At 57.2% G+C, this 26,869-nt stretch overlaps 3 protein-coding genes across 3 annotated transcripts; all 3 read left to right on the forward strand.

Moving 5' to 3' along the window:
• Positions 1-3,974: 3,974 nt before the first annotated feature.
• On the forward strand, positions 3,975-4,420 carry HRG_07116 (uncharacterized protein; the record flags this gene model as incomplete). The annotated part of the gene is made up of 2 exons (XM_044865587.1): positions 3,975-3,996; positions 4,056-4,420. The coding sequence occupies 2 exons, from the start codon at positions 3,975-3,977 to the stop codon at positions 4,418-4,420; spliced, it is 387 nt and encodes a 128-aa protein (XP_044719549.1).
• Positions 4,421-19,144: 14,724 nt separating this feature from the next.
• HRG_07117 (PIF1 protein) lies at positions 19,145-22,637 on the forward strand (the record flags this gene model as incomplete). Its single annotated transcript, XM_044865588.1, has 11 exons — positions 19,145-19,215; positions 19,273-19,550; positions 19,601-20,080; positions 20,371-20,963; positions 21,050-21,187; positions 21,234-21,275; positions 21,319-21,520; positions 21,586-21,818; positions 22,014-22,105; positions 22,167-22,227; positions 22,305-22,637. The coding sequence occupies 11 exons, from the start codon at positions 19,145-19,147 to the stop codon at positions 22,635-22,637; spliced, it is 2,523 nt and encodes an 840-aa protein (XP_044719550.1).
• A 167-nt stretch (positions 22,638-22,804) lies between these two features.
• HRG_07118 (PIF1-like helicase domain-containing protein) lies at positions 22,805-24,082 on the forward strand (the record flags this gene model as incomplete). The annotated part of the gene is made up of 3 exons (XM_044865589.1): positions 22,805-23,050; positions 23,269-23,705; positions 23,770-24,082. 3 exons carry the CDS (start codon positions 22,805-22,807, stop codon positions 24,080-24,082), a joined length of 996 nt encoding a protein of 331 aa, XP_044719551.1.
• Positions 24,083-26,869: the final 2,787 nt, after the last annotated feature.

Consider the following 26,869-nt stretch of genomic DNA (forward strand, 5'->3'; position numbering starts at 1 on the left):
CCGGCGTGACAAGGACCAGCACCCGCGGTCGCCCTCTGAAACCGACACTGCAATTCGACCCAGAACCGCGCCCATCACGAAAGAAATCCGCCGTCCCGAAAGCGAAATCGACGAACGCCGACCCCAGTGCAAACGAGGATTCATTGGCACGAATCGGAGCTCTCCTGCAACGCGTCGAGGAGCGGGCCGGAAGGGCGGAGAAACGCGTCGAGTCTCTGGAAGAGTTCATTCGAAACGAACTCTTCCCACGCGTCGCTGGCCCTCTGGAGTCCGCCACTCCAAGTGCACCTCATCAGCAACAGCAACAGCACCTGCCACCTTCGCCACCACCCTCTCCGTTCCCAGGGCCACTGCCAGGCATTGGGTTGGACGTGAGTCGGGTCCTAGACAGCGATGTGAAGGGCGGCAGTGCCGGGACTATTCGTCGGCGCGCGAACGCTGCCCTTGGGGAGTTGGGTGTGACCTGTCTGGGCGTCAATTCTAAGGGAAACGGGCGTTTTCGGCTTCTCTTTCGAGAGTCGGACGTCGGTAAAGTACGACAGAACGACACCTGGATGAGGACACACTTCGACAAGGGAACGCTATGTGGGGAGCAGTGGTACCCTCTACGGGTTGGTAGAGCCCATTGTGGGGTTGCGACGGATGGTATCGGATGCGCCGTCTTTGGGCGGATGAACGGGGTGAAAGTGCACAAGATGCGATGGCTCGGGACAGCGTCTGTCGACAAGGAGTACCGCTCTCTGGTGGTACGTCTGGATAAGAAAGAGGAGGTGGGCAGGTTGCTTGCCAAACGAACGGTTGAGGTGGCGAATGGCGGGTGTGCATACACGCGACCATTCGTTCAGGGACTTCAACCAGCGAGATGCTACCGCTGCCACCTCTACGGACACTTGCATTGTCGCTGCAAGGCGCCAACTCCGATCTGTGGACAGTGCGGCCAACCGGGCCATTCTGCGTCGACCTGCACCTCCGACGTTTTTAAGTGTGCAGCGTGCGGTGGAAAAGGAGCACACAAAGCTACAGATCCTGGGTGCCCGTGTATCGCCGGGAACTCGCCAAGTTACGACCGACACCTTACTAACATACATCCTCTGTCTTAACCTTTTCTTTTCAGCACAAACCCTCTACCTATACCTGTGGTTGCCCCACAGCTGGTAGGTTAGCTACACCGGACGGCTAAAGGCAGGTGGACTCTTCGTCAAATGCGGCGGAGGAGAGTGGTCTGTACCTCATCAGACAGGCTCCAGAATTGGAAAGGACAGGTCAAATGAGCAAGAGACGGATTGAAGGATGTAAGAGAAATTTAGGCATTAGATCGGGACGAATTCCTTGGGCTCGGAACCGAGTATTGGACAACTCTAGATTAGGCTTAGCGAGTCTGACGCAGTGCCTCTGACTATCGTCAATGGCGAAATAAACATCATCATCATCATCATCACCACACAATCATCGTCACGGTAGGCTGGTCTGAGCCCTCGGCGTGTCTTTTGGCTTCGTGAACGTCTACTGGTTCCACGCCTGTCCGCAGCTTGATCTCTTCTCTGATAGCTTGGCCATAGTCTACTGCAGACCCGCAGATATTCGTGAGCTGCCTGGGGCAGTCGGCCACCGCATAAGTGTGCCACTTCTGGAAGCCTTCAACCGCTTCGGCTCCGAGACAGGCCGCCCAGTCGCCCTGCCTTTCAATCAGCAAGTCCCTCGCCTCCCGGTCTAAGATACGAATGCCCATCCGGTCTTCACTCGGGCGACTTGTGGCATGCGTTCTATGCCAAGATTGAGCGTCTTGGCTACGTGGGCTCAGCCGCCCCGTCTCTTCCGTGGCAGTTATTGGCGTTCTTGCCCGCGCGTGTGGGCGCGCCGTTGAGTAGCTGAGGAAGCCGCGCGAGAAGTCCTTGGCGAAGTTGAGCGCGTGGCCTGAGGTGAACTGGGCGGCCATCCGGTCGAAGGCGGTGCTGAATGCGCGGAAGACTTCTGTCTGGCTGGCGATGAGTCTCCGCCGCGTGAGCAACCGTTACTGCTGGGCCTCGAGCCTCGGGCAGGTCGTCCGGTTTGTTGGTCTCGGCTTCGTCTGCTACGTCTCCAATTACAGCATCTTGCTGGTCGATGTCGGTGTTGGCGCGGTTGCAGCTCGTGGAACCGAATGGAGAGCCGTCGGGTTACTGTGCGCATCGTCGCAACTGCAGTTTGGCAAGACCGTCGCGGGGGGACTGCTGGAGGAGCGCTTCTCTAGATCCAGAAGCGTTCGTAGTCGTCATCGGCTCCTGTTCTTAGGACGTAGTCGCGCCTCGTCCACGGGGTTGGGCGCCATCGCCTCCCTCAGCTCGCGCTGAGCGTGGTGCTGGACGCCCTTGTCAGCGGCCGTGTGTTGTGCACAACGAATTCCTTAACAATTGACGCCAAGAAAGTAGGAATACAAGGGAGTGTGCCTGGCTCGCGATGACCCTGTACAGAGACCTATTTTTGTGGACGCCAGATATGGGTCCTATAGCCCAACACCCTGGCACATACGGTCGCAGGCATGAAGAGCTTGTCGCCGCGGTTCGGGACCAGGTCTGGGATCGGTACTGACGGTCGCTGCATAGATGCCCATTGGGCATCATCTTCTGTTCGTCGATATCACGTGGGAGATACATACGTAATCGTCGCAGCTCGGATTCAAGCTCGTGGGTGTGTCGGGTCATCCCCAGCGGTCGGCAGAACCTTGGGAGGCGGTGCCGTCTGCTAGGGGCCGGCGTAGGCCGGCGTCATCTGGCGACAGAGGAGCATCATTGGGCGCGAGGGGCTTCGATCCCTCCGATAGATGTCCCACTACAGTATGCTTCATACCTATCATGTCCTAGTCCTTATCAGGTGTGCAGCCATCTCATGGAGGCATCCATCTCATGAGGCAGGAGTGCTTACTGGCTGCAGGGCAGCCAGCAGAGGTGTATTTTGGCTGCAGCGGGGCGACTTACAGAGGCGTTGACATTTGACCGTTGCTGAGTGTGGCAACCATCTTAAGAAGGTGTGAAGCGGGAGAGGGTTCCGGCTACCGGTGCAGCTCCTTGAAGAACAACAACGTCCATGTCCTTACGTGAGGCAACCATTTCAAGAAGAGGGGTGGCACCACAGGTAGCATTTCGCAAGTACTCCCTTGCATCCTGGCTATGACTTGGAGGCCGGTATCACCGAACCAACTGACTCCATGCATGCAGAGGCGCAAAATGTGGCTGAGCCACGATCTGCATTTGCAAGGATACTCCCGCAGACACCACAGCACGCGCTAATGCATGCGGACCTGCCGTGCATAAACCCTGAACGAAGCAAGCTATGGGTGACGTCTCAATGAGGACCTAGAAGCTCCATTTACCCGTCGCGGCCAGGGCAGCATCACTGTAGGTGTTTGGGCACATGTACCTAAAAGTAGCGTTGCTGAAGTAAGTCTTGAAGAGGACGCTGTCTGGCAGTGCAAGTTTTGGCTCTTGGTCATTTTCTCACGGACGACTCAGAGACCCCTTGTCTCCCACCTTCCTTTCCCCATTTTCTTCTCGCCAACTATACCTAAGAATACTTCGACACTATCCTGGCGATAACACGTCAATTCATTTCTGCCTAGACTCGGGCAGGCAGTTCGTAGGTTTCACGAATGTTTGTCCATGGCTGCCTACCATCGTCCCATGGAAGGAATGCGCATCGCAACTGCAGACACAGGACACTACGACAAGGTGTATTGCTTGTCCTACTGTTGAGAAGAAAGACATACGTCAGTTGAGTGCTCTTATCGGAGCGCGTTCCACTTTGCCTGCGTGGCGCAACGGTCTTCGCGACACCTACTGCTTTTCGAGCAGCATTCGAAGCACCCTAAAGCAAAGGCACGAAGAGGCGCTACCTAAGTAAATAGCGTATTGCTCGCCCCTGCGGCGTTTCGCGTGACCGTTGTTTTGTCTGCTTCGAACTTAGCGCCGCTCCGCCGCTCCCCCTCGACCGCGTCGTCGATGATCGCTCGGGGCCCTCGTGGTAGGACGTGCGCAAGAACGTTAAAGACTCGGATGACAGGGGTGCGGACACCGACCTAGTCATCGGCGATGACCCCCTCGACGGCGTCGTGCCCAGCGGCTCCGTCGATGAAGCCGCCAGGAACTACAAGAAGGCCAAGGTTAACCTCCTCGGGGGGGGGGCGGCATCCCACTACTCGGTCGAGGTCCCCAGCGCGACGACAGGACGAGGAAGAAGGGGACGAGATGAACTACATGACCCTCCAGCGCCCCGCAGGGCCGACGAGCGCACAAAGGTGATGACGTGCGAGGAATACGTCATCTATTCCGGGTACCGCCAGACCTCCTTCACCTGGCACAATGGCAAGCGCTTCCGCGAGTGGGCCTCCTCCGGCGAGGGCAAGACCCCGATCGAGCCTTCCCCACATCCAGGAGGCCTTTCGTAGGTTTCAACACAGGCTCAAGAAGATGCGGCACACGCCTCCCAACATCATCTGAGTCGCTCGCCGGCTGGTTCCGCATATGCCCTCTCGTTGGGCATCGTGGGATCCCCTTTTCTTTCTTTGTACCTGCGCTACAGTTCTTCTACTTGGATAGGGTTGCGAGGGCAAACAGCGGGAGAAGGGTGGAGAGAATACTGGCAGTTTGAGGTGCTTTTCTGGGGGAGCATTTTGAAGTACTTTGGCCTTCATGCTTGGTTCAGTTTGGAGGCATTCACGCTGGCTGGATTGAGCTGACGTGGGTGCCAATGATACCGGCCGAAGGGTGAGCGTCGGCAGTGCCGATGGCCCAGATACCCATGCCCTTGCCCACGTTAGAACCTTTGAGCATGATCAAGAAGTGGTGCACTATGTCCAGACCAGAGAAAGCTAGCTCTAAATAAAGACAGCATTTTGAAAAGTAGTTGTGCATCTTGTCTCCTTGGATCAGCACCTGCGCCGGTTTGCAATAACATCAAACGCTGGACAAGACTCCCCAAGCCTGCGAAGGGCAACAACACTCCAGAGTCCATGAACCCGCCGTCTGATCGAAGAACTGTCTGCCGTTGGGAAGACGACATTCGTCATATTTCGCCGGGTTCCAAATCGGAACCATATCTTCTGACCAAACGTTGCAACACCTCTGTCCGCACTTGCTTGTGCGACAATCCTGCAAATAACGGGCGGTATGCAATTTTGTCATGGGCAATGGGCACAGATGAAGGCAAGTCCATTGGAGAGTCAGGTACTCCGCGGCCCAGCCGGCGACAGAACCGGCCTGCTCCATCAAAGAACCCGAAAACTGCGGGCCGCCGCCTTTTTTCCTCCGAGGTCTTTGCCCTGCCCAATTCGACATATTTATTTCGAAGCTCGTAAGGAATCATCAAGCTGCGGGGTGATTTCGGTTTCGGTTTCGGTCGTCGACGGCAGCGGACAAGCCTGCGTCACCTAGGGTTCCTGAAGCCGTGTTTGCTCGGTGGAGAGAATCATTGGTTCGGCGAGGAAGCGAATCGTGGCTACCTTTGAGCCAATGTTTTTGCCTGTGGTCGCAGCGGTGACAGATACAGGCGCCACAAACCCATGCAGGCAGCTTCGTGTACCCAGGTAAATTGGCTCATCGTCCGTTTCTAGCATGTTCAGATGTAGGGCCGTTTTGTCTTGCTTGGCTACGCAGACAAAATGTGAAGGTTGCCATGGCGAACGGGGCATCTTGAGGCAGCAGCTCGATTGTGGCGCTGTGGCCGAGATAGCGTCAAAGTATTCCAAAGTATAGTTAGAGAGAAGAAGAGGGGGACGGAAAGGTGGGAGCCGCGGGGTCTCGGAGTGGCCTGCGAGAGAATGGCCAAGGACCAAAACTTGCGTCACCAAAGAGCGTCCCTTGTTTTGGCGCACTTCAGCGACATTACTTCCAGGTACATGTGCACCAACTGCGGCGAAGACGTTGAGCTGCGGCAAGGGTTGTCGCCCGTGCCAGCCCCCAGAAATAATGCTTTTCGGCGGCGCTGACACCGTCCGACCTGCAACGGTGCTCTTGAGGTACACATAAGTCATGGAAAAAAAATGACGCTTTTGCGATACGGGCTTTTCCGCTCCCTGCCCGCCAAGCCATGTCCAAGATTATGGCATCCAAATTATCAAAAGCAAAGCTCTGCAGCTCGACAAACAACAGCAGGTACGGCACAGTAAGCTGGTGTGTTGAGGTCGTTGACATGCGACTCTACTCCGGACTCCGAGGGGGGGCTAATGGTCGCCAACGTGCCCCCTTTGTTGTCCCAACTGGCTTATTATGTTGAAGCACATATTCCCGTTTGAGTTGGTGTCCTGCCGTAAGGCGGAGGGATTCGGCTCCTAAAGAAATGAGTACTCCGTTTGGGGAGAATTTTGATACCGGGCAGAGCCTTTGTATGACGAGTTTACGCACGCCTTGTGATATTATCGATCACAGAGCTTGTCCAGCGTCCACTTCGCGATTTAGAGCTTGTGAACAGGCTCTTCCCATTATGAACGATTCTGACCAATGAGAACTGAAGCTTAGAACATTATTGACTCTGAATTGAGGGTATGATTGGTTCAGTGTCACTAAGACCCATCAGACGCTGTGCAAGAGACAAGCCAATGAGTCCATGTAATTTCAGGCAGCCTTCAAGACATTGCCGAGTCAAGTGGTGCACCCAATTTTCCGATGGACTGATATGCTACTGCAGGGGGTCGGGTGGTCTAGTGGTAAGACGACCACTTGGTGCTAGGCTATCCCAAGTAGGCCTTACTGTGCTGGCCACCCAGCGGGGAAATCCCGGGTTCGATACCTATAACCCTCACTATCGCCTGGCGGCGGTGACTACCACACTTCGCACACAGAGTTATGGCTATATGCAGAATGGCTCAAGAGGTTTTGGGTTGCGTTTTTTCTGCGTGCATTTTTACCAAGAGAGGGACGAGGCTTACGGGGGTGGCTCATATTATGTATCAGCAATTCAGTGCACAGGTTAAGTTGATGTATATAGGATAGGCTCCGGTCTTTCGTAGCCGGAAAGGCTGCATATTACAGGACGAGCAAATGAGCAGTTGGCATTGAATCAATGGACTGAAAGCTCTTAATCCTTCTAAGGAGGGAATCTAGTTGGTCTTTATTGATAGAAGAAGTACATAAATGGGTGAAGAATTCGGTGGTTGGGCGGGCACCTTATGCATTGGGGAAGCTTATTCCAAGGAGGCTGGAAAAGAGGCTGGCGGTGGGGCGAGGAAACTTTGGGTGTAGTTGATGCATGCCAATCCTTGTGATCCGTCGACCCCTCGGTGGTGGAGGGGTTCCGAATCGACTGTCCCGACAAATATAGGGAGAAGTCTTCATCTAGACTGGCCAGTTGTCGCGGAATCAGGAGCCGTTGTAGCGACTGGACAGCGGCACTAGGGTCGTCGGCGTGAAAGGGTTGACCTTGGTTGGAATCAAGTGGCAAGGTGCCCGACTGCAAGAAACGGGTTATTTGGTCGTGTAAGAGGCTGGCCCGGAGTTTGTTCAACAAGCAGGTGCCTATGTGTTGTCTATCTAGAGCTGAGGAGGAAAGGAAGCTGAACTCGAGGCGTAGCCTCGAGTGCGAGCTTATATTACCCTTCACAGAATGTTCTCGCAGCTTCCGGGTCCGCGGGCGGCCGGTGCTGCCACCCGAGAACGACCCACCGGACCCGGTACAACCGGGTCCACCATGCCGGGCACAGCCCGTGACATTAGCCCCCTTTCTCCCCTCCGACCAGGTCGGCGTCTGCGGGTTCTTGCTTTCCTGCCAGCGTCTCGTACCTCTCCTAGGGCCATCATTAGTCTTGATTGGCCCGTACTTGTCCTCGAATGCCTTCATCGCAATTGTTCCTTGCAACCACTCAACTGGCTCCCAAGTCGGCTCTGCGTAGCCCGTCCATCGCACTAGTGCTTGCCTGAATTCCCCTCGTCCGCGCTTCTTCCATCTCGCGCAGAGAATCTCGTCGACATCCCACAGATCCGCGCCGGTCTCATCTTGTACCGGTGGTGGCTGTGCGTCATCCACCTTTTGGCCAGGAGCCGGATCTTGATGCGCCCTCCGCAAAGGTCAACATGGAATCGCGGGTAAATTGAACCACGAACATCGAGCTCAACGACGTGCGAACTAATTACCTTCGTGACTGTGTACTTGTGATGCAGCCAGTCGAGCTTCTTGCACGGTCGTGGTGATCTGTAGTTTGCCATCGAGAGCCACACCTTGTCACCAACTTCAAACCGCTCCGCAGGCTGTCGCTTTGCGTTGGCTGCCTCTTCTTGTTGTTGCTGTGAGGCGGCCATCACTGCTTGCATGTACCCATTGACCTCCTGCAGGCGACTGAGTAGGCCATCAGCTCTGCTTTCCTCTCTATCCCTTGGTGGCTCTTCCGATTCTTCGACGCTGATGGGATCGACGTGGTAACCATGCTCAGCGAAGAAGGGGCTGATCTTGGTCGTTGCGGATTCGCGATTGTTGAGTGCCAGCTGCGCGGCAGGGAGCAGTTCTCCCCAGTCGTCCTGCACGTACGACACGTAGGCTCTCAGGTAGGCCTCGATCTCCTGGTTCATTCTCTCTGGCCCTCCGTCCGTCTGAGGATGATAGGCCGTGCTCAATTTCTGCGTGACACCTGCAAGACGGCAGAACCTCTTCCAGAACCTACTTAGCCAGTTGCTCCCGCGGTCGCTGACGATGGACCGTGGCATTCCGTGAAATCGGTAATGACACTGGAGAAAACGTTTTGCACACGGCTCAGCTTCCATGTTGTCCATCACTTCGAGGGTCACAGCCTTTGTCAGTCTGTCTACAATCACCCACAGGTGCCTTGCCTTGCTCGGTCCAGTAGGCGGCAGATCTGTGATGAAGTCCATGGACAAATGGCTTCGGGGTCGATCTGGAATCGGGAGAGGCTTGAGAAATCCCCTTTTCGACTGGCGCCAGATGTGTGCTCTGCCGCAGGTGTCGCAATTGGCTACGAACCGGCGAACCAGCTGGGACTGTCCAGGCCAGTAGAATCGCCGAGCCACAATAGCCAGCGTACCTTCTCTGCCGGGGTGACCCGTCGAAACGGAGTCATGCGACTGTTGCACGATGCGGGTTCTCAACTGGTCCTTCTCGGCCTCTTCCCGACTGCCCCTCTCCCCAGATCCTCCTGGCACCCAGATGCGGTCCCTAAATGTCAGCCTCTTACCGGCATCGATGGCGCACTCCGAGATTTGAACTTTCAACCCTAGGGCGGGCGGAAAGGTACGCTCACAATTCTGCACAGCTCTGTACGCTTCCTTAAAAATCGGGTCCTTCTCGGCCGTCTCATCCCAGAGCTGTTGTAGGTCCGCCTCCTCGAAGATCTTCATCTCCGGCAGAACGAACGGCTCTGAGAAATTAGAACTCGCCGCATTGATGCGTGCTCTTGTAGTCGCCGGGATCGCATCATCCGGTATCAGCTGTATCATCCTTCCCTGTTCTCGCTCGTCGTCGATGCCCTGTGGCTTGTCTTGTTCACGGCGGGACAACGCATCGGGCACGACGGCCTCACTTCCCGGTCGATACTCGAGCTTGAAGTCGAACTGGGACAATTCGGCTGCCCAACGGCTCTGCCGTTCCGTGAGCTTCTGGCGTGTCATGAAATACTCCAGGTTGCGGTGATCGGTGAGGATTGTGAATGAGCCGCAGCTTCTGAGCTCGGCACTCCAATTATCGAGGCATCTCATGATGGCGAGCATCTCCTTGTCGTGGATTGGATAGTTGTACTCTGCTGGTGAAAGTCGTTTCGAGAAGAAGGCGCACGCGTGTCGACGTCCATCTTGGTCCTCTTGCGCCAGGACGCCTCCCAATGCATAGCCTGAGCAGTCCGTCTCCAAGAATGTCTGCAGACTCGGGTCCCACTGCTTGAGCACGGGCGACTCACAAAATCGTCGCTTCAGTTCATGAAACGCCTCGTTCTCCGCCCGCCCCAACAAAAGGCAGTTCCTTTCTTCAGCAGGGCGTCTAACGGCTGAGTGATCTTAGCGTAGTCGGGAATGAAGATCCTGTAGTAGTTGGCGAAGCCCAGGAAGCTTCTGACACCCTTCACCGTGGTAGGGGCTTCCCATTCGCGGATGGCGTGCTGCTTCTCGGGGTCGCACGCGATTCCCTTCCCTGCATTGACAATGAACCCAAGGTACTTGACCTCTTGTACTGAAAACTCGCACTTCGCTGGGTCTAGATGTAGGCCAGCGTCAGCGAGTGCTTGGAGAACCTTTCGCACCTTGGCCTCGTGATCGGCCTTTGAACCACTTGAGTAAATCAATACATCGTCTAGGTACGCCGTGACGAAATCATCCAGCCACTCGCGCAACACACTGTTCATGTATCGTTGGAACGATGCCGGGGCGCCACTTAGGCCGAAAAGGGCACACGAGCCACTCGTAGAGCCCGAACCTCGTGCGGAATGCCGTCTTCCATTCGTGCCCGGGGGCCATGCGGATTTTGTGGAAGGCGGCCACGACGTCCAACTTGGTAAACCACTTGGCCTTGGCCAAGTTCTGCAACGTCTCGGCGATGAGTGGCAGCGGGTATCGGTCGCGCTTGGTGATTGCGTTCAGCGCCCGATAGTCACAGCAGAATCGCAGCCCTCCACTTGGCTTCCTCACGAACAGCACCGGCGCTGCGGCCGCCGAGCTACTCGCTCGGATGAACCCTCTATCCAAAAGGTCTTTCAGGGTCTTTCGCAAGACCAACAACTCTTCGCGTGACATGTTGTAGAGCGGTCCCCATGGCAGGGGCGGCTCGTTGCCATTCTTGTCAGGCTGCAAGTTTACCTCGTGGTCCACACCTGGCCGGTGTGGCGGCAGCTTCATGGCCTCCTCTGGTGAAAACAGGTTGCGGAACTCTTTCAACACTTCCGCTGGAACCATCTTGCTCGGATCAACTGGCGGCTTCGGTTGAAGCGCTTTTTCTATGTCTGCCAAGCTGATCGCTTGTATCGAGAACGCATCGCACGTCTGGCGTCTCTTTGCACGCCGGCACTCTGCCGTGAACACGGCTGCCGACACAAGTCTTGCGCTTCGAATTGCGCGTACTTTGGCGGGCTCTTCCTGCCCCATGAGGCGTATCGTCACGCCTGCTCTTCCGTGGAACACTTGCCGCTTAGCAGCGTCGTACACGACCTGGTTCCTCTCCATCCAAGGCCGGCCAAGGAACATATCCTGGCCGAGGCTTGGGACGACGTACGCAAAGATGCGTTCGTCGAAACCGGCGGTCTCCACAACGACAGCCACAACTCCCGGCGACGTGACACTTTCTGAGGACTCCGAGAATCCCCCGATCTCTCGAGGCTTCGAATCAACGAGAGGATCCGAAACTTCCGGACGACCGCTTCGTCAATCACGGCATAGCAGTCACATCCACTATCGACTAGGACGCGTATAGGATTGCCTCTGTTGAGCCGTGCGTTAACGAGCACGGGTCGACTATTCATACGCGGCTTGAACGCCTCCCAGTCTTGGACATCTGCCTTCGAAGGCCCCGGCGCCCGCTTTCGCACCGGGGCTAGTCTTTTCCCATCGGCTCGTCATCCCCACTGGATGTTGCGGCCGACTCCGAATCGTCATCGCTCGCATCCGGCTGCTTCACCCGGGCGGCTCCTGACCGTTTTTCTTCGCTTCGCCAGGAAGGACCAAATGAGCTGGGCATTCCGCGACGAGATGACCCTTCCGGCCGCATCGGTAACAGCGGCGCTCGTTCTTGGGCGCCACATCTGCGTTGCGACGTTTCTTCGGCTCGTGACCTGTACGGTTGACATCTGCCATTTTGGTATCTCCGTCTGCGTCGCGGCCTCGACTATCATGGGTTGCACCACCGCTTCGAAGGGCGTTCCTTTTCTCTACACCTTCTAGACCTGAGGACAGCCTTTGAAGAGATCGGACCCATTCCGAGTACGTGGAGCGAGTGGGCGCCGCGTAGACAGTTGCCAGTCGCAAGTCCGGACTCAGGGCGCCCTCCAGGTAGCTGATTTTGACTTCTTCCGGCCAGGTGGCGCCGCCGGAATCAGCGAGTTCTTTCTCGAAGCGAGGGAGCAGTGTCGCAAAGCTTTCCTTGTCTCTTTGCCTCAAGGATCGCAATTTGTCCAGCGCGCGAGTCCTGGCGTTCGGGTCCCCGTAGCACTCTTCCAAATATTGGAGGTACTGGTCCGGATCTGAGTCTCCACCCTTCCTCCGGCTTCTACATACGCGATCGTCATTTGCTGAGGGGCACCCCTAGTCGCGCGTAAATGTAGGCGAACTGGTCCGCCTTATTCCCAATTACCCTTCCGTCTACGCGAAGCTTGTTCTTCATCTCGCTCAGCCAAGCGCGAAACTTGGATCGAACGCCCTCGAATCGCGGTGGGTCTGGGAGAGTCGGCCTAGTCTTCCGCAATGATGTGTCGACCAAACGATTCGGTTCATGCAGAGGTTCCGCTCTGCTCTCCGACTCGGTCCCCAAGGGCGTTGGTCTCGAGGTCGTCAGACTGTCTTGCAGCAGTTGAATCTGCTCGCGCGTGGCGTCGCGATCGGCATCGCGGTCGGCACGCAAACTTTGCAACTGTTCAGCCATCTGGCTCATCATCTGCATGAGGAGCTGGGAGGTCCGCTCCGGGGAGCTCCCGTCTGCAAGGGTTGAGTCCATCGGTAGTGAGCTCTAGATATGTAAGAGGCTGGCCCGGGTTTGTTCAACAAGCAGGTGCCTATGTGTTGTCTATCTAGAGCTGAGGAGGAAAGCTGAACTCGAGGCGTAGCCTCGAGTGCGAGCTTATATTACCCTTCACAGAATGTTCTCGCAGCTTCCGGGTCCGCGGAGCGGGGCCGGTGCTGCCACCCGAGCACGACCCACCGGACCCGGTACAACCGGGTCCACCAAGCCGGGCACAGCCCGTGACAGGTCGTCGCTAATGCCATGCCTGTTGAGGAGCTCCTGGAGCTGCTTGTTCTCCTCGGCTACTCTTCTCGCGGCCATCTGGACCTCGGTAGAGGCCTCGATGCCCTGAGTCTCGTATTCTCTGAGTCGCCGTTTGAGGTCCTGGACATACTCTCCGTCGGGCGCGCGATCTCCTCTGGTTGTCTCGAATTCGGGCTAATTTGTTCTCGCGCTAGAGCAGAGAAAGAGAAAGGACTCTGCTGTTAGTTAAGGCCGTTCCAGTCTACGGTATCACCTGGGTTGATGTCACTTACCGCGAGGTTGACATTTGGCTTGCAAGCTTGTTTGGGGCCGCCCTCCTTGACTAATGAACGGGGAAAGGATTGTAAAAATAAGCGTCTCCAAGTAGAATATCTGTGAGCGTGTAAGAGAACGAGAAATGCGAAATTAACAAGTCATAGAGAGTTGGGGGGAAGAGCTGGAAGAATTGCTCCAGCGGCTCCAATCACTCGAGACGCATGTAAACCATGGCGCAACCCTTGCAGCCTTCACGGATATTTGGACAGGTGACGGTTGGATATGCATTTCGGCGTCTCAAATAACTACACGTCCTCATGCGCACGTCCTCATGCGCCTCGCTGACTGTCCACCCCAGCCGATCGAGGGGCAGCGACTTACGAAGTACAATGGAGAGTGTGACCTTGTCTGGCGCGGAATGCTTAGTAGTTCAGGATTCCTCGCGAATTCCGCAAAAAGAGGTCATAGACAGGCGACCTCCAACTTTAATTTCAATGATCTATTTTGTAGTGTTCTCTACTGCGACGGCGTACAGCAATGTAGCTACGGCGCAAGGTAGCAGTAGCCAGTGTTAGAAGACGAGTTTATATTAAAATACTGCGTCACACCTTGCACTTCAGGGATGTGGTGCAAGGCGTACAATCAGCCGAAGGCTGCGAGTCTGGCCAACAGTCAACCAGTCACCGAACAATCAGTACAGTACTCCAGGCGCCCAGGCGATATCGTACACTGTACCACGTGCGCCGTTGCAGAGGCCAACTGGCTGCCAAAGGTTGGACGTCAGCATCAGACGGGCGCCAACGCATACGGGACTCTGCTTCGCAAGGTTGCCTGCCTTGTCGTCAGGAGCAGCAGCAGCACCGGCACCAACGCTCATAGCCATGACCTGGATGACAGGCCGGCCTAGGCGGTCGAGGTGGTAGTTGTTATACTCGTTAACCCTGTCTTTCGTGGCGTATACTCGTAGGGGATTGACGAACATGGCCACCTCCTGATTGTCCAGCTTCGTCTGCACGCGGCTGGAGAGGAGCTTCCAGGACTCCTGGAATAGACGGTGCAGTCGCAATTGATCGAGGGCCGTGCGAAATGTGCCCCTTCTGTTCTTTGCCGCGCTGACGCTGGGCAACCGTCAAGAAAACCGTCTTGTCGAAGCGCCGATGTGCATTCCTGCCCTTGATCTCTACTCCTTGCACCTCCTTGCACCTCCTTGTCGTAATAAAGACGCTTCTGCAGCACAGGGGAACTGAAAGAAGTCGCCAAGCAGGAGGATATTTAGACCACTAATGAACTCTCGTGATCCATGCCTGTGCAAAGAGAGCGTGGGCTTGGTTGTGAGAGAATTTTTCCATGGCTAAGAGCCGCGCAGCAAATAAAGGAGCAGCTGAGAAAGGAGCAGCTGAGAAATTAGTGGCTTCCCGATACCCACTTATCTACTGACACCGGCCAATCCAGCCTACTTTAGAGCCCTGCCATACAAAATATCGGCCAATCAGATCTGGAAAAACTTATAATCCCTGTCTGGACCACGAGAGGAAGGCTCGCCAGCCGCGGCTCGCGCAAAGAAGCCTTTCGGAACGAAATTTGGCGACAAGAGAACCGGAGAAGAGTTGGCTACAGAAGAGAGAGAGAGAGTTGGCGACAGTAGATAGGAGACAGGAAGAAGAGTGAGGTCGAGATACGAGACACGGCGAGAGACGTAGAGCATTATCGTGAGTGAAACCGAGACAGAGCGTCGGGGAGGCAGGCTAGGCCGCTGGAGGGAGATTTTGTTTAAAAGGCGCAAACTCAAAGGGCGTGGAGAGACGGCAGGGTTGAAGAGAGATGTGAGTGGGTAATGCATGTCTGGGCGAGTGGAAGGCTCGGAAAATTTACATGTGCTACCGGTATAAGTCGTAGGTATAAACAGAATAAGGAGTATATTGGGGAAGTTTTGACTTGATCGTCTTCATGAAAAGGAGAACAAGAAGAGAAGAGAATGTGCTATTCGAGCCTTTGGCAGTTGATTTTGAGGATGATGAGACATGTTGTCATGTTGTATTGTTTCGTTTGATGCTTTAAAGTTTAGAGAATATTCTTGGGCGGACGTCGGGCGCGCAGTGGTCGGGAAGATATCGACGCGGGAGGTCTGATAGAGCCAGAGGCGGATGTGTCTTGGTGATTGACCTGTTCGGTGTCCGTTTCTGACTCTGCGGGGTCTTCCGGGGACAGAAAGGAGGAGGTATCGGATTTGGGAGTCTTGACCGTCACAGTCGGTGATTATGGTGGAAGTTTCGGGAGAAAGTCGCGGTCTCTTGGTTGGGGTTTGGTAGGGATCGGGCATTGACCGACTTGATGCCAGCATAAGGGGATCGACTGGGCCAGAAGCATGCGGCGTGGGGGAGGCGGGGCTTTGGGCGGCCTTGGGTTTCTTCGTAGAGGTAAACCTGGCCAACGCAACGCTATAGTCCGAGGATTGCCGACCGCGCTCTTGGGTGTCGTCGGCAGTAGTTGTGTTGCAGAAGCCTGGTCGGACATGGCCTTGTCGTGGAAAGTCCACGTGTCGGGGACGACGATGAAGATATAGTCTTGGTCGAAAGCCGGGGCATGTTTCATGATCTGGTGATCCAGTAAGCCGGCGATTTTGCCCGTACAGGTGAAGAGAGCGTTCGACTGGAACTGGCTGTCGCGCCTCTCGGTCATCTTCTTGCATAGGGAGGTCCAAGGATTAGCGTGAATGGGAAGATGACGAAAACTTGGAAGGGTGAAAGCCCTTGAAGGGGTTTGCCGGGAATCCCAGGACAAATAAAGGTGGAGAGCTGGACAAAGCCGCAGCAGCTCAGCTGGGTGTCGTCAAGGGCCGCAGCCGAGTTTCCATGCAGGAGGTCGCGGCCGGAGCCGATGACAGGTCCCGTGAAGGAGACAATGGGTTGTATCGTTGGGAAAGTATCCACCGAGCTGAGGGTGCGAGTGACAATTCTATGGATATCGTCAGGGAGGGCAGTGGCGACAGAGAGATTTGGAGCATAGACTCACGGTTGGTAGCTGTGATCGCGGACTATAAGCGCGGGGACGGTGTATTCTGTGATGTTATCATCGTCCGACTCAAGCCATCACGTCGCTCGATTTCCACGTCAGGGCAAAGGGATGAACACGGCCGACCATGAAGAACCATTGCTCGGTCCATTCCGAGGAGATTATCTGTTGGTTGTATATGGAAATATTAAGGCTGAAGAAGATGCAGGTCGATGGATTGCCAGTATCTGACCGGATTGCTGCATACTCCGGAGTCGACAGCCATGAGGGCGTGGGAAGGAAGACCTCGCTAGGGTTTCTGCGTTGAGCCCTTTGACACGATGCTCATTCTGGTAGGCGAACCTAGCCGGGCAGCCGGGCTGGACAAAGGCCATCATGGACATGTCGGCGCCAGCATTTTCTGGCTGTCAAGAGGTTGCCGCGGGAGGACGAGGTATCGACGTTGAGCTGGGAGGCCGACATCGTGAGAACATGGCAGATGTAGTCACCGTGGAAGTGTAAATGAGGGGTTACGCAGAGTGGAGGTGGGCATCCTATAAAGCAGGTTTTCTTGCTGCTCGAAAGAGGGCTCGCGGCTAGGGTCGGGGAGACTTAAGAGTCAGAGAATGCTACCTAGGTGATAGATCAGAAGCGGGGGTATGCGGGAATGAGCTGGCGAGGTTCTTGAACAGTCTCGACCATCTGGTTCTATGGTCGTGAGTGAAGTAGAGCCGGGGTTGGAAGTTGAGTAGGGGTGATGACTATGTCGCGAGAAGTTGGAGGTCGGCGAACAGTAAGGTTAGTGTGGGTAAGTCTGCGGAGAAAGAAAGTCCAGCAGTACCCTTCGGTGTCATCGTTGCATGGAGTAGATAGCAAAGGCGACAATAACGAATGAGAGTGAAGGAAAGAAAGAGGTTATGGTAGTATTGCAGGGGTCCCTTTTTGACGGTCGTCGGTAGTTGGATGGGCATTGCGTGCGGCTGAGCGAGGCGGGGGCCGACCGTGTCGAGTCCACTATTGGGGCACGGGGAAGTCGGGTATAGGGGGCGACCTGAGGGGGGGGATGCGAGGTGGTCACGAGAACTCTCAAGAGGGGTTGCAAGTCGAGACTCCGGTGGGTAGCGACTACAAGAGGACAGGCAGGGGATCCTGGCTGTCGCTTTAGCATGAAGGCCGTTGATGCGACGTTGGTGGTGGCGAGGAGCAAACCTAGCCGGGTAGTCCGGTTGCACGAGGACACCGTGGACATGTTATCGCCGGCAGCCTTTTGGCTGTTGCTCGACGAGGTGGAGTGGCAGATATTGATGGAGCAACTGATGCGCAAGGTGGGTGGGACGGCGTTGGAAGGGCCGGAGTATGGTTGGAAGTGTGCGGCGGGCGGTTGGCGCGGCCACCCCATGTGCCGGAGGTCGGCAGTAGCCAGGATTCGCTGGAGTGCGCAAAGAGAGCACGGCGATGGAAGGGCCGCCTTTGGCAAAGCTGGGGTAGCAGGTCGCACGTGGAGACCAGCCGAGGGTCGGGACGGTGGACGCACATAGGGAGGGTAAATGGGGATTACAAAGGGTAGTAGTATTGCATCGCTTCGGTACCATAGGCAAGCATTATAAGGAAGAAATGCCACGGCCATGAGAGTAGTGATCGTTAGGAAGCTTCCCACTCGGAAAGAAATAGTGTACGCCAAGAAGCGAGATTATCCAAGTGGAAGTGCTCCGGAGCCAAAACTTTCTAGCCTGTTGCCAATCCACGCTAGTCGACGTCGAGGAGGCAGTAGCATGGCGGACAGTCCTGCAGGGAAGCTAGGCGAGGCGGCCGCTCACCGTGGAGCCTGTTCGTTGTCAGTCGAGGATGGAGAAGAGGGTAGGAACGGGGGAGTGCCTGTTTCGGGGTGCGGAGATGATACAGGGCAACTCCGAGAAGGGCACGGAGCACGGGAGACAAGGTTGGGGCGGTTCGGGAGATACAGATCAGTGGCGAATGAAGCATTAACGTTCCGGCTGATTCAGCCTAAGCAGTCTGCGGTCGAAGAAACCGCATGGAGAAAGCATGCAGAGGCGATCGCAAAGTCACTGCCGAGAAGACCGCCGCGAGGCGGTTTGCGGTCAAGCAGAGCACGGAAGTCCCGTAATTTGGTCAGCAGCGGAAATTCCGCGCAACGTCAGTCACCGAGTCCGCTTCCGAGGTTCGTGTTGCCTACAGAACGTGGAGACCAGGGGCAGTGGGCTCTGACAGTCCGCCCTTCATCGGCCGTTTTTGCCCCAGGAGAGGGTCCTGAAGGTGACGGGCAGGGAGATAAGGCGGCGACCGGCGGTGTCCCGGGTGTTCGTTCGAAAAGGACCGACGCTCCGACCTATCCAGCCCAAGGATACGACTTTCCAAGACCTAAGACGAACGGCGCAATTTGCAGCATCGATTGCATGGGGTTTGCCCAAGCTCCGTCGGGGACCGGTTCGGCGGCCAAGGGCACAGGTGGGTGTGGACGATGGCGCAGCAGAGGCAGCGGACGGCTCGCTGCGCGGACAGAGGCAGTCCCGGAGGCGGAGAAGAGAGCCCGTCTTCCTAGCCGGGATGGGCGCCCGATAAAACAGGTCCGAAGTGGAATCGGAAGGCATAGGAGACGGGAGCTGCAGGCCGAAGACCTGGCGAGTGTGCTGCGCTTTTTGGAGGAAGACTTTGCCTTGAAGGAGAGATTGTCTAACGATCAGACGTGGTGCACGCCAATACCGCTCGAGAGGAAGGTGTCGACGGTGCGAGACTTCTATCAGGCGTTCCACGATGCGAGCACGTTGCCGATACGGACCTGCATGGTGTGCTACCGCAAGTGTACGAGAGGAGAGTTGAGGAGATTACATGGGATCATTGGCTGTCAAGTTGCGTACCAAAGGGCGGCCGCTCACCATTTTCATGCCGGAGTTGCTTTCCTGAGGGCGAGTCCGTGTCGGTGTGCGCCGAGTGTGGCCGATGCCTGGCGCGCAGGAGCCTGTCGCCGGCGATCCACCTTCACAGTCGCCTTGGCTGCGAGCACATGTTCCCCGATGAGCTCAAGGGACTGACGCCGGTCGAAGAGAAGCTCATCTCGCTGAACTCATGTTACGGGTTTGTCACGAGATATAGCATTCCGGGCGGGCAGAGACAGAGCGTGAAGTATCCGAGGCATGTCAGGGGCCACATCACAGTGTTTCCGAACAATGTGCAGGAGCTGGCCACCAAAGTGCTCCCGCACCCCTTTGCAAGCACTGTACGAGATCCACATCTCGTGGCAGGGCGCGGAGAAGCCGGCACCGAGCGACCTGTCGAGTCTCTTGTCGGTGAGGCGGCGGGTGGTCGAGAGGGCCCTTGTCTGGCTGAAGCGGAACAACCCCACTACGCCGAGATCGAGATCGACGCGGCGGAGATGGAGAGCTGGGAGACTCGATACACGGGGTACCGTCGTCGGTGTGCGATCGTATGGAGCGGAACGAGCCGTCTGGGTGGGAGAAAGCGCGGACGGCGCACGTTGTGCCGCCCACGGAACGCGCCGTGGACGAGGAGGGGCCGGTGGAGATCGAGGAGCTCTTCGCCCTGCTCAACCAAGGACAAGAAGCCGGCGGCCAGGGTGAAGGTCACGGGCCCAACGGAGAAGGCGCGGTTCGCGATGGAAGTGACGCCTGCCCCGACCAGAACGTTCCAGCGATCAACGAGGTGACGTCTTCTGGCATGTTCGCGCTCGACGGACCGCCAGACGTCGCGGACGTGGAGAAGCTGCAGTTTGCCTGTGACGCTGTTGGTGAAGGTGCCGACGACGGCCGTGCGGGCCCGAGAGCGTGGGTCGGGTCCCTAGCCGGGGGGGTTCGGGGGCGTGGCGACGGTGGTTGTGAGCCATACATCCGGGTTTCGCGGGGTGAGTTTACCGATTCCTTTGAGGCGTCCTTCTTTGCCAGGACGTTCCCGACCCTGTTCCCATTTGGCGTTGGGGACCAAGGCTGGTTGAAGAGACCATGGTCGACGCGGGAAGGTCACGGCCAACTTGCGAGGCAGGGCTGTCGAGGCAGAGGCGGCCGCGGAGACCCGTATCGTCTCGAAGCTTGAACCTTCAGGCGTGGGCCGAGATCGTGCTCCGGCGCCATGGTGGTCGATTTGCACTGCACCACATCTTCGCATTTCTCGTCTTCAACATGGGGGTGCGGTCGAGGAACCGCCGGGTCAGCATGTTGAGTGTGGGGAGGAAGAACTTCCGCAAGGTAGAGCGCATCGTGCGTTCGATGACCACAGAAAGGCTAGCGGCGGCGAGGGTCGAGTTGGAGAGCTCGGGTAAGACGACCGATGGTGACGTGAAGGAGCTTCTCAGGAGCCTCTCGCTTTACGGCCACCGGCAGCCCATGTCGGGAGGGGTCCGTCTCAATATGCGGCGGAAAATCCAGTCGCTCATCGTCGGATATGGCGTGCCGGCCATCTGGTTCACCATCAACCCGAACGACATTACGAACCCGGTGAAGCTGCGACTGGCGGCATACCGCACACGCGATCCCGACGCGGCCGAGGAGTTCTTAGAAGGCCTTGGGGATGCGTATAAGCGGGCACGGCTGGCGATATCGGATCCCATGAGCTCGGCCGTGTTCTTCCACCGCGAGATGAAGCTGTTCTTCGATCATTACGTGAAGGTCGGTGAAGAGTCGGTATTCGGGCGCATCGGCAAGTACTATGGCGCCGTGGAGACGAACGAACGAGGGGCGCTTCATGTTCACGGCTTGCTCTGGCTGCACGGGAACGCGCATCTCAGCTCGATGCTTGCCGACATCCACGGGGAGGATCAGGCGGCGTATCGCGAGCGAATCGTCCGATACATCGATAGCGTCTTCTCAGAGGTAAGAATGCCTACCTAAGATGTGCCACCGGGAGCCTGAAGTACTCTTCTGATGGCCAAGTGGGGCCGGGTTGACGTGCAAGGCAGGATCTGGACCAGGAAAGTTTTTGCGCCGTGCAAGCGGAGCGATCTGTGACGGGCGGTATTGGTTCCCTGCTGGACAACGCCGCGCAGTTCTCGGCCGCGTTTATCGAGGAGGCCAACTTCTGTGCCGGCGCGACGCAGGTGCACACGCATAGCCCGACCTGTGTGAAGTATTCCTTGGGCAAAGGAGGGCGGAAAGGGAGCTCTGCCGGTTCAAGGCGCCATGGAGGTTAGTCGACAAGACCGCCCTCACGGCAGACGGGGTGCTGCAGATCCGGAGGACACACAGCATGGTCAATCGATGGAACGAGGCTATTGCTGTCGGGCTCCGGCACAACCATGATATTTCCTTCATTGCGACGCAGCGCAAGACAATGGCCCTCATCTATTATGTCACGAACTACGCGACCAAGGTGGAGGACCCGGTGTGGAAGCGTGTGGCGGCCGCGGCCGAGCTCCTGGCCGCCTCAACAGGTGATGGCACGGCCAACGGAGGGCGGGACGGTGGCGGAGACGCTGCCACCGATGACCCTGTCAAGGGAACAGGACGCGACAGTTCCTGATGAGAGTGGCGAACCGCGTGTTCACGGAGCGTCCGCTATCACAGGTCGAGGTCGTCGCTCACCTTCTCGGATATCCGGCCGAGTTCACCGACAGCAGCGCGTGGGCGTACCTGAACTGTTCTCTGCTGTACTGGGAAGTCTTTCGGCGATGGCGGCATCTCCGAGAAGCCAGTGGCGCTGCGGCTACGGATGACACCTTGGATGAGTCGGTCGTCGTCGAAGAAGAAGGCCTGAGAATCTCCCACGTCGAGGCGTACCAGCACCGGGAGAGCTGCTGAAAGGCCTATGCCTGTATGACTACATATCGATCGTCAGACTGAAACGCATCGGCAACGACGAGAGCTGGGCGGCTTGGGGAGATGTCTTTCGAGGATGGATGGGCGCCGGGACGACGCTGGGTTCAGGTGCTCAGGCGGCCGGGCAAGCACGCTACCGTCTGCCTCGACGGCTACCTGAGCAAGGACTTCACCTACGATGACGAGTCGTGCTACCGGAGGTGTGTATGGCAACTGCTCTGTCAGCGGGCATTATCGGAGAGGCTAACCCACCCCCTGAAGGGCAGCCGTGCAGCATCTTGCGCTGTTCGTGCCGTGGAGTCCTTCCTGGGCGAAGGAACAGGTGAGATCAACAGCATCTGGGCGCGGGCTCGAGACGCTATGGCCCCGAGAATATCATGTCTCGTCGACAACGTGCAGCTGCTTCGACGATCCGCCGAAGACGCAAAACGCGACGCCAAGCAATGGGCAGCCTCGTCCGGCGATGGCGACCCGACGGTCGCACACGTCGAGGAGGGTGGAGCAGGCGAGGCGGGCGCGGAGTCTGCAGCGACATATCAGCCCAACAGCATCGGAGACGCAACGCGGCTCATCGACGTCGTCCGAGGTGCAGTGGGAGCGAATCAGGTGACGGCCAAGTCGCCGGAGCTCATGGCAATGATACAGCAGCTCTGTCGGTTTCAGCAATCGGCGCTGCGCTCGACGGCCGAGCTCGAGGCCACGGCGCTGATCGAACGAGGGGAGAGGGGTTAAGCATGCCGGGGGGGGTTTTTTCCGGGGCCGCACTACCGCCGCAGGATCAGGTCAAGGCTATCAAGTCGCAGCAGGTAAGTGCCTCGAAGGAGAGGGGGGTGATCCAAGGGGTAAAAAAAACGCCCGCCGCCTGGGAAAGCGATCGCCGCGCAGCGTTGCGAAGGGTGATGACCGGTTTCGGGGACGAGGTCGAAATGACGATGGCCGACTCCGACGAGACCGCTATCGACGCAGGGGCGGGAATGGACGTTCAGTTTGGCCCATCAACCTCCTTCCTCGCGGCGGGCAAGGTGTTGGCAACACGGCTGACGCTGAACAAGAGGCAGTCCATCGCTTTTCTGATAATATGCCGCCAGCTCGATTTGATTCAGCAGACCGACGGGGCGATGCCTGCCAGCTGCGCCAGTTCGTCGGTGGCGAGGGCGGTACCGGCAAGTCGCGAATCATCGAGGCACTCGTCGAGCTGTTCAGTAAAAGAGCCTTTCGAATCGTCTGCTGATCACGGCGACGTCGGGGACTGCGGCGGCGCGGATCAACGGCATCACGATCCACTCCGCCTGCGGGTTCACTAAAGACCAAGGGCGGGGCGCGAACATGGTCAAAGACCTTGACGGTGCGGCTGCCGAAACAGGCGGAGCGGTTCATCCACGGCCAGTCTCGAATGGATTGGCAGGAGAAGGATGTGCTCGTCATCGACGAGGTGAGCATGCTCGGGGCGCGGACGCTGCACGCCGTGAACGAGCGGCTTCGCCGGCTTCGCGGATCGCGGCAAGATTTCGGGGGGATCCCCATCGTCCTCTTCTGCGGAGATTTTCAGCAGTTCCGGCCGGTCCAAGAGAGGTCGATCGTCCTGCCTAGCGCGGCCATCTCGTGGGACGTAGACAACTCGTTCAAGGCCGAGCAGCGTCACCAGCACGACAAAGCGCACGCACTGTGGAAGAGGTTCACGACGGTCGTCATGCTGGACGAGCAGATGCGCGCCGCCGGCGACCCGGAGCTGCAGAGGCTGCTGAAGCGGATCCGTCTAGGCGTGCAGGATCGGACGGATCTAAACCTCCTCAACTCAAGGTGCTACCGGGAGGAAGGCGGATCCTTGGGAGACGGGCATCACCGTGGTGACGCCGCTCAATAGGAATCGGTGGAACCTGAACATGGAGGCGAGCCTGGCGTTCCGGGTCCAGCAGCGGTCGACGATGCGCATTTTCATCTCCGAGCACAAGTGGAAGGAGGAGCTGCCGACGGAGGAAGAGGCGATCATGATACTCAACCAGGGCGACGATAGCGCGATCCCGGTGCCGGCCGTCTTCATGTTCGTGGCCGGGATGCCCATCGTCGTGAACCACAACACCCACCAGGGGCTGAAGCTAGTGAACGGCGCGAGCTACTCGGCGGTGGAGGTCATTGTCGACAAGGCGTACCCGGGCATCGGATCTCGGCCGATATGACGATCCACTTCGGGCCGCCGGCGGGATCATTCTCGAATCGGAGACGACGAGATATCTCCACTTCGTCGGGATGCCGCCGGGCACGATCTTGTTGACACCCATGACCGTTAAGATACAGTGCCAGCGAAAAAGGCCGTGGCAACGCAACGACGTCAGCCGAAAGGGTTTGCCGTGCGCAGCAGCGTTCGCGTGCACGGACTACAAGGTGCAGGGCAAAACGCTGGAGCGCGTGGCCCTCGAGCTGCGAGGACACGGACGACGAAGATGGATGGAACGGTGGTGCCCTCGCAGTGCGACCCGTACGGCCTGTACGTGCAGCTATCGCGCTGCCGAACTCTAGACGGCATCATGCTCGTGTCCAAGGTGCGGGACAGAGACTTGGTGGGCAACCGGGTCCCCGAGGAGATGACTGCCGCACAGGCCAGGCTCGAGGTACTGAGCGAGAGGACCGTTGAGGAGGCGTTGCGCTGGCTGGACGGTGATGCTGAAGAGTCAAGGCGGCCGCGCTAGGTGACGCGATGAAGAGTTCGGCAGGCGGGAAGAGTCGGCAGGCGGCAGACAGGGGGGGAGGCGCCTAGTGGTGGGATAAGGCACGCGAAAAGGCAACAGAAGCCGGGGGAAGGGCAGCGACCAACGAGGAGGGAGGCAAGGAGGGACCAATCACAAGGGACCAATCAAGGGGCGGAGAACTTTTTGGGGGAGAGGGCGGGGTCTGCGGGGCACGTTAGAAGGCCTTTCGTTCCTCACGAGGGGAAGGCTCGCCAGCCGCGGCTCGCGCAAAGAGGCCTTTCGGAACGAAAGTTGGCGATGGCGACAGGAGAAAGTCGGGGAGAGGAGAGAGTTGGCGACAGGAGATAGGAGACAGGGGAAGTGAGAGGAAGACAGGAAGAAGAGTGAGATATGAGATATGAGATGGAGATCCGGCGAGAGACGTAGAGCATTATCGTGAGTGAAATCGAGACAGAGCGTCAGAGAGGCAGCCTAGGCCGCTGCAAGGAGATTTTGCTTTGCAAAGGCGCAAAGGGCGTGGAGAGGCGGCAGGGGTGAAGAGAGTTGTGGGTGGGTAATGCATGTGTGGGCGAGTGGAAGGCTCTGAGGATTTACAGGTGCTATAAGTGGTGGATATAAACAGAATAAGGAGTATATTGGAGAAGTTTTGACTGGATTGTCTTTGTGAAAAGGAGAGCAAGAGGAGAAGGAAATATCCCATTAGGGCCTTTCGCACTTGAGTTTGAGGATGATGAAACATGTTCCTTGTCATGTTGTGTTGTTTCGTTCGTTGCTTTACAGAATATTCTTGGGCGGATGTCGGGCGCGGTGCGGTCGGGAAGAGATTGACGCCGGAGGTCTGATAGGGCCAGAGGCGGATGTGGCTGGGTGATTGACTGGCTCGGTGTCCGTCTCTGAGTCTCCGGGTCTTCGTGGGACAGAAGGGAGGAAGTGTCGGATTTGGCGGGGCCTCGACTATCACAGGCGGCGACTATGGTGGAAATTTCTGGAGAAAGTCGCGGTCTCTTGGTTGGGGTTTGGTCGGGATCGGGCAATGACCGCTTTGATGTCATCATAAGGGGATCGACTGACCTAGATGCAGGCGGCGTGGGGGAGGCGCCGCTTGGGGCGGCATTGCGTTTTTTGGTAGAGGTAAACCTGGCCAACGCATCGCTATAGTCCGAGGGGTTGCCGACTGAGCCCTGGGTGTCGTCGGCAGTAGCTGTGTCGCAGAAGCCTGGTTGGACATGGCCCTGTCAAGGAAAGTCCATGTATCGGGGACGACGATGAAGATATAGTCTTGCTCGAAGGCCGGGGCATGTGTCATGATCTGGTGATCGAGTAAGCCGGCGATTTTGCCCGTGCAGGTGAGGAGAGCGTTCGGCTGGAACTGGCTATCGCGCCTCTCGGTCATCTTCTTGCATAGGAGGTCCAAGGATTGGCGTGAATGGGGAAGATGACGAAAAGTTGAAAGGGATGAAAGCCCTTGAAGGGTGTTTTGCCCGGAATCCCAGGACAGATAAAGGTCGAGAGCTGGACAAAGCCGCAACAGCTCAGCTGGGTGTCGTCAAGGGCCGCAGCCGAGTTTCCATGCAGAAGGTCGCGGCCGGAACCGATGACAGGTCCCGTGAAGGAGACAATGGGTTGTATCGCTGGGAAGGCATCCGCCGAGCCGAGGGTGCGAGGATGACTCTGTGGCCATCGTCAGAGATGGTAGTGGTGACGGAGGTCTGGAGCATACACCTACGGCTGGTAGCTGTGGTCGCGGACGATGAGAGCCGGGATGGTGTATTCTGTAATGTTGTCATCCTCCGACTCGAAGCTATCACGTCGCTCGATTTCCCACGTCAGGGCAAAGGGATGAACACGGCCGACCATAAAGAACCACTGCTCGGTCCATTCCGAGGGGATTATCTGTTGGTTGTATATGGAAATATTAAGGCTCAAGAAGATGCAGGTCGATGGATTGTCAGTATCTGACCGGATTGCTGCATACTCTGGAGTCGACAGCCATGAGGGCGTTGGAAGGAAGACCCTCGCTAGGGTTTCTGCGTTGAGCCCTTTGACACGATGCTCATTCTGGTAGGCGAACCTAGACGGGCAGCCGGGCTGGACAAAGGCCATCATGGACATGTCGGCGCCAGCATTTTTCTGGCTGTCAAGAGGTTGCCGCGGGGAGGACGAGGTATCGACGTTGAGCTGGGAGGCCGACATCGTGAGAACATGGCAGATGTGGTCACCGTGGAAGTGTAAAGGAGGGTTAGGCAGAGTAGAGGTAGGCATCCTATAAAGCAGGTT

This window comes from Hirsutella rhossiliensis (genome assembly GCF_020360975.1).
Source record: "Hirsutella rhossiliensis strain HR02 chromosome Unknown scaffold00007, whole genome shotgun sequence".
NCBI classification, from domain to species: Eukaryota; Fungi; Ascomycota; class Sordariomycetes; order Hypocreales; family Ophiocordycipitaceae; genus Hirsutella; species Hirsutella rhossiliensis.